Consider the following 7,536-nt stretch of genomic DNA (forward strand, 5'->3'; position numbering starts at 1 on the left):
TAATGAGAAAACGTATGCAAATGTGGAAGGTGTTAAAGAGGACATCTACATGTTTTTAGCTTCAAAGCCAAGTGATTTCTTTAATCACCGCATTAACAACCTGATTTTAAGGTGGAAAATCATCATCGATAAGAATGGAGACTATTTCATTCAATAAATGTTTTGTTTTGATACATAAGTTGTTCGGGTTTTTTCATCTAAAAAAGCGACATTAATTTCTTGACGACTTAATACATTACTGTAGCTCTTCAGTTGAACAACCGCTCCAACCCAGTGGCACAGCGGTATGTCTGCGGACTCACAACGCTACAATCCGGGTTTCGATACCCATGGTTGGCAGAGCACAGATAACCTATTGTGTAGGTTTGTGCTTGATTACAAAGAAACAGTTGAACAATAATACAAAATACGGTACATAACGCCTTATGCTGGCGAAATATAATCTAGTGATCAATGATTTACGTGGTCATAATAAATCTGTTACTAACATAAAAAGTACACAATGGACTATTTGTGCTCTACCTAAGGCAATAACTTATTGGAAAATTTTTGTTAAAAATTATTGTCAGTCTTAGTTTTAAGTGATGTCACACAAACCACCGAATAATCGAAATATTTATTTCACTTAAAACGTAACCTTTTTTATTGTGCTTATAAGTTGAAGGATTTTCGTAAATGAATTTTGTGAATTATCATAATAAAAACTCAATAATATCTAATCAAACAAATTTTGTATTTGTCACTAAATTATTTCTATACATTTTTACTTAATCGATATATATATATTTCCAACAATGTAACCACATTTAATATTTTCATTTGCTCGTGATTGGGCTATCTTGTAAATCTGGCATACTCAAATTGCATTTGATCTTGTTAGCTGCCAGTGGTTCAAAAGTGATATCCGTATGTCACAACTCAAAGTTTTTAACATCAAAAACGCGTTTGCATTTGTCTATGTCTCTGTTTACATTTTTCAGAAGTTTTGAAATGTGGTACTCACTTTTTTGTCTAAATCAGAATTCTTCGACTTTGTTTTCGCAGGTGTTCTGTTGGATTGAGCTATTGGAAATGGAGGTAAGAGCGCTGTATTCGAATCTTGGCTGATAGTGCTTGCCTCAGTGTTCGGGGAATCTGCTCGGGTACGCCTAGGGGTTGGAGATGAGAACGGGGAAGAGTCTTTTGTTGTATATGAAGGAACTGGAGAGGAGTTCGTGGATATGAATCCAGAATGTTCACCTTCGTCTATCTCTTTCTCTAGCTTAACGAGGCCCGGCGGTTCGATACCGTATTTCGCTGCTATTCTTCCAAGCTCCAGAAGACAGAGTACTACTGTACGAGGTTGGGTGTGTAGTACTAAAAAACAAAATAATGCAGTGGTAATAATTTCCAAAGCCTTATGAATTAAATGTATTATTAATGAATTTATAATAAGTGTACTGTAAAATCGCTTTAAGGATAAAAGTTGTAAAGATGATGTTACATATACATGTATATACATATAATTTAAGAACAACAAGGTACCTGTTTGTGCATCTAGGCCTTCCCATCCACTAAACTAAACTTTCAAATGAAAATACAACAATCAAAGCCAGCCCTTAGCATTTAAATATTTATTAAGTTTCCCTTAAACTTCCTAGAATTAAACTGCATCCACCACATCTGAAAACAACACATTCTTTATACAAACTACCCTGTTCCAAAAATAAAGCTTTCTTAGCTGAAGATGACTCCTACCTTGCCAAAATTTAAATTTTTGTCCCCTAGTTATACCATTCTCACCACTTAAGTACGTAAAAGAATGGTATATGGACGCTATCAATTCACTTAAGAATCTTAAACACTTTAATTTGATCCCATCTTCTTTTTTTTACAAATAAAACTGTTTCAGAGATCTTAACCTGTCTTCGTTTGATAACCTTTCCATCCCAGATATCATCCTAGTAGCCTTCCTTCTAATCCTTTCCAAAAGTTCATGTCTTTCCTAAGATCAGGAGCCCACAATTGAACCTTAATACCCCAAATTTGATCTAACCAATGATTTATACAACGGAATTATAACCTCTCTCTTTATACGTATATTCAATATTTCTATACATACAGCCCAATACACAGAGAGACATCCTTAACAAGCCTTTTATGTGATACCTTTTTAACTGATTTCTACAAATTCAGATACACTTTTTACACAACTGTACTGCCATCTACATTAGCAATAATCTCTTCAAAGAACGCCAGAAGGTTAGTAAATCAAGATTTTCTGTTAGTGAAGCCATGCTCACATTCTAATGTATTTAAACTTTGTTAAATGACTTACAAAGCATATTATATCAGACTTTCAAAAACTTTTCCACCACTGGTGTAAGACTAATAGACCTGTAATTACTGAAACCGTTTTTTATTAACTCCTTTGAAAAGAGGAGTCACATTAGCCAAGTTCCAATGTTCTAGCACTTGTACACTATTGAAGGACTTAACCCTTCAAAACCCTTAGCAAAATATCTCACCCAGAAGCTTTATCATTCTTTAAACTTTCCAATTGTTTTCTTAACAGGCCCACAAATAATGTGATTATCTTGTTCAGGAAGAGAAATATTGCTTACACTTTCATTAGTAAATACTGAAGAAAATTAGAATTTAATAACCCAGCCAACTCATAGTCATCAGAAATGCGTCGTCCTACATCATCCCTCAAAGGCCCTACTCTCATCCTAACATTTTGATTACATCTAATGTATTTAAAGAAATCTTTACTATTAATTTTCAGCCAATATTTTTAATATAGTTTTTCGATTTCCTAATTCCTCGTTTAACCAATTTTCTTGATCTTCTATAACTTTTTAAGTCTTCCATTATAGCAGTCAATTTTAACTTCTTAAATTTATAATGCTTTGCTTTTATTTTTATCTTTAAAACCATATGTGAGCCAACCTGCTTCTTAACGTGCAGCCACCATTTTATTCTGTAAAAATTCATTTTTCAAAGTTTTCCACGTTTGATCAGTATCTCCAATTAATTCCGTTGCCCAATTCACAACAGAAATTTTTTGTATCATTCTTTAAAAATTAGCTTTTTTCGAAATTCGGAACTAACATTTCATTATTTATTATCTGCATATGCAGTAAAACATCAAACCAAATTGAGCAATTATCATTTGCATTCAATGTTCTTTAATCTTCACACTATAACCCATTTCTATATTGGAAGTCAACAATAAGTCTAAAATAGAATTGTTCCTAGTAGGTTCCCTGACCAATTGGCTAGAAAAACCCATCCTGAACAGTTTCTAAAAACCTGTCTTCCTCATGACTTGACTTTAGTATTCCCCACTCTATATGGCTGAAATTAAAATTCCCCATAATTATGACCTCATTAACAGATGGCTTTTCCCCGTTTATAGAGCTTCTCATTCATTTCACCAATTTAGTCTGGTGGTCTGTAATAAATTCCAACTAAAAGCCTTCTCCTCTTATAACCACTAACAGAAACCCAAATAGATTCAACCTTATTGCTATTAACTTTAATATCCTTAACTTCAAAAGGACGTCACTAACATTTAACATATAAAGCCACTTCTCCCCTCTTTTTAATACTTTATCTATATTAATTAAATAACCTATAACCTTGTAATTTTCTTGAATTTTGACTGGGCCAGAAAGCTAGAACTCTTCTAAAGAGGTGAAAATTGAGATTAAACGGTATTTCATTATACGGTCTGACAACAGTAGACCAAGAGTTGGCGGTGGGTGGTGTTGACTAGCTTCCGTACCTTAATATATCCCTTCAAAATTGGGGACTACTAGCGCACGTAAACCTCGTGTAGCTTTGCGTGAAATTCAACAGAGAAGGAAAGTGAACGGGTTCAAACTCGAAACTCTGCTATTCAAACAGAGATTTGATATACATCATCGTGTCTCACTGCTAGTCTCAGTTTTCTGAGATTTAGAGTTTGAATAGTAAGGGTTCTGCCAACTTCGGAATTTTAATGTTCAATAAAATCAAATCTGGAAGTTCGGTACTATAGAAGGTTACTTATATAAAGCATTTAGCTATATAGCACAGTTAAGGGTTCATACATCAATTTTTTTCATAATAAGTCTTTATATAATTTCCAAATAAAAAGGATTACCTAATCCTTCAGATTCAAATATAACAGCTTCATGAACACCGAACCTACGACACCATTTGAGGAAGTTTTCAGCATTTTCCCTTGCAAAAAAAGACGCCGAGCGTGCCTTTTCCCAACACTTGAAATCAACAGACGGTACAGCCTAGAAGAACCAATTTATACTTGTATTAATCTTTAAAATATAACGGTATTAAAACAAATGTGTAACTGGTATTACAGTATGTATTATGAAACAGAAACAATTCCTTTAAAATATAACGGTATTAAAACAAATGTGTAACTGATATTACACTATGTATTATGAAATAGAAACAATTCCTTTAAAATATAACGGTATTAAAACAAATGTGTAACTGATATTACAGTATGTATTATGAAATAGAAACAATTCCTAGAAACTTATTATTTTTTTTTACTTTTATTACATCCTGTGTTTATTACGTGCTGAGTGAAGTATGCAATAACACAAGAGTAATTTCTGTTATAACACGTTGTGCATTATACGAACAATGTCATTATCAATGTAATAAGTAGTAAGCACATTATAAATAGACAGAACTATTCATACTATAGATACTGTGTTTTTGCAGCATATAAGAAAACTTATTGATTTATTTCGGCTTCAAAAACAGTTATTCTGTGATATTTTAGGTTAATGTGCTTATAATTATTACTTTAACTGAACAACATCTCATGCATAAAAAACATTATATATCAAATTGAAATTAGTTAATTAATTAGAAATATACGGTCTGTCTTGACAAATGCTTCACTGAGACGAACATTGCCCCAGCACCACAAGAGAGTCCGGATACCAAAAAAAAAAATCCTGCAAAAAATGATGCAAGATAGCCTGAAAACAGAAATCTTCCGAAACGTCGTCCTTTCCACCTGAACTACTTTTGTAGATTAGTACTCCAATAACTCCTCAAGTGTCACTCTGAACTAGGCATTTCAACTTTGTTCGTTCATCAGGAAGACCCTGTTTAGACCATATATAAACGAAAAACAATATACATCACTGACAGATTGTTTTGTAGCTGTAAAAGATAGAATAATGTCTGTTAGTAGTAATATGCATTATGTGCTATTGTTTGATTGTTTGTTGTTAAACACAAAGCGAAAAAATGGGCTATCCTGTGCTGTGTCCACCACAGGTATCGACCGGGTTTTTAACATTATAAGCTCTCAATCTTACCGCTGATCCACTGGGGGCTATATTAGCTGTCTTATATGCTATACATACGAATAATAATAATAATTATACCTTTTCTTTAATTAATTTTCAATATGTAAAGCTCAAGCTAATTACTGTCACAAAGACCATTAATAACAGATAATATCAATGCGTACTACAAGGAATAAATATTATGAGTTGAAAATATCTCTTCAATTAAAAGTACATTTAGTTGATAAATCAACTTGTTTTATTACTGTAAGAACAAATATCGCTTGAGTTATCTTTTAACATTTTCTTTTAGCGCAGAATTAATTAATTTGCCGTCGTTTTGTTGTTGTTTCCTCAGCAAGATTCTTATTCACACTCGAAGTATATATATATATATATATATTCATGAGTTACTACCTAAACTTCTGTCTAAAAGTGCTTAGAAGTTTATGAAGTATTTGATTTTATCATTATATATATATATAAGACAGAGAAAATGTATTTTTAATGATTCTAATGACAGAGTACCTTACAGTGGAAGAGGAAGATGATTCACGAAATATCCTCTCTGCTAACGGAATCATCCGGACAGATGGAATTACTAAATTAAACCCATTAATTATCTTGTTTGGTGGAAGAAGAACTTCATCAGATTTATGTTAATATTTTCGTCAACCCGAGGAGTAAATCCTTTAAGATTACCAAGTAAAACCCCTAAAATTCGATGGATAAGTTTGGAGTTCAGTTAATTTTGTTGATCTATAGATTTTCATTGAGCGAGAAGCAAAAAAATAAAGAGTATCTTTTGAAAGGTCATTGAATCTAATTTGACCTTTTGACGTAAATAAAAAGCGTGGGCCTTAAAGTTGCCCAAACATTTTCACATTAAACGACTGAAAACGTGTACTGAATGTTTAATCATCCATTTTACACGTATTAACCATAACGAAAGGAGAGTTAAAATAGAAACTCTTTATAACTCCCTAATAAGCTTCGTGATTTGTGGGCTTCACTGTGTTTTAGGTGGACTAAAATATAAAGAGTATATATGCTTTTGGCTTCATGAATAAGTTTGTTTGTTTTTTGAATTATGCGCAAAGCTACACGAGGGCTATCTGCGCTAGCCGTCCCTAATTTAGCAGTGTAAGACCTAGAGGGAAGGTCACCCACCGCCAACTCTTGGGCTACTCTTTTACCAACTAATAGTGGGATTGACCGTAACATTATAACGCCCCCACGGCTGAAAGGGCGAGCATGTTTGGTGGGACGGGGATTCGAACCCTAGCCACCTGGCCATGCCGGTCGCCCATGAATAAGACAATATTTAGTTCGTTAAACGCAAGATTTGTAAGATTATCTGCCTGTGACATAAAAAATTAAAAGAATAAAAACTGTGAGGTCAAACATTTACACTGATTTATATCAATATTTGTTGTATAACTGTGGAATTGTAATAAATATATCATTTAATTAATGTATGTGTGATAGTAGAGTTTTTTGTTTGTTGTATTTGTAATAAATATGTTATTCAATTAATGTATGTGTGATAGTAGAGTTTTTGTTTGTTGTATTTTTAATGAATATATTATTTAATTAAAGTATGTGTGATAGTAGAGTTTTTTATTTGTTTGTTGTATAACTTACAGTGATGTTTAGCGAGTTAAAAAATGTTCAAGTAAGATGTACTTAAGATGATCAGGACGTAAGTATACAACAGATATTGATATAAATCAATGTAAGTGATCGGGACGTAGGGGGGACAGCGGTAAGTTTACGGACTTCCTATAGTAAAATCGCTTCCCCGCGGTAGACACAGCAGATATCCGAATGTGGCTGTACTCTAAAACAGCAAACCAATTTGTTAAATTAAAATACAAAAATAATGTATTCTAATAACGGATAATATTTAATTTGGAATTTTTGAGAAGATTTTAAAACAATTCAGTTGAACAACAAACGTTATCTGACCAAAACATTTTACATGTGCACAGAGATCCAATGTTATATAACGGGCAAACCTTAACTGTGTAAAGATTATATATATATATATAAAAGTAACTTAAAAAATTAAACATTGGGAAAATTTATATTCATGTTGCTGCTAGCTCCAAACGCAATAAGTAAAGGGGGCAAGGTATTCCTAATTTTTTTCTCGTTTTATTTAGGGGAGACCGAGGCTAGTTGTTACTATTTTTAGAAAAAGTCCAATATCTAGCGAAATAACCCGAATCATACATTG

General features: G+C 32.8%; 1 protein-coding gene across 1 annotated transcript in view; it reads right to left on the reverse strand.

Annotated features, from left to right (window-relative positions):
• Positions 1–7,536, reverse strand: part of LOC106458891 (growth arrest-specific protein 2-like) — a 42,653-nt gene that overhangs the window by 5,918 nt on the left and 29,199 nt on the right. The window contains exons 4-5 of the mRNA XM_013918450.2: positions 4,130–4,271; positions 1,004–1,356 (exon numbers count right to left, since the gene is read on the reverse strand). Of these exons, the coding sequence (XP_013773904.1) occupies positions 1,004–1,356; positions 4,130–4,271 (495 nt within the window). The remainder of the gene's footprint in view (positions 1–1,003; positions 1,357–4,129; positions 4,272–7,536) is intronic.

This window comes from Limulus polyphemus, unplaced genomic scaffold (assembly GCF_000517525.1).
Source record: "Limulus polyphemus unplaced genomic scaffold, Limulus_polyphemus-2.1.2 Scaffold529, whole genome shotgun sequence".
Lineage (NCBI taxonomy): Eukaryota > Metazoa > Arthropoda > Merostomata > Xiphosura > Limulidae > Limulus > Limulus polyphemus.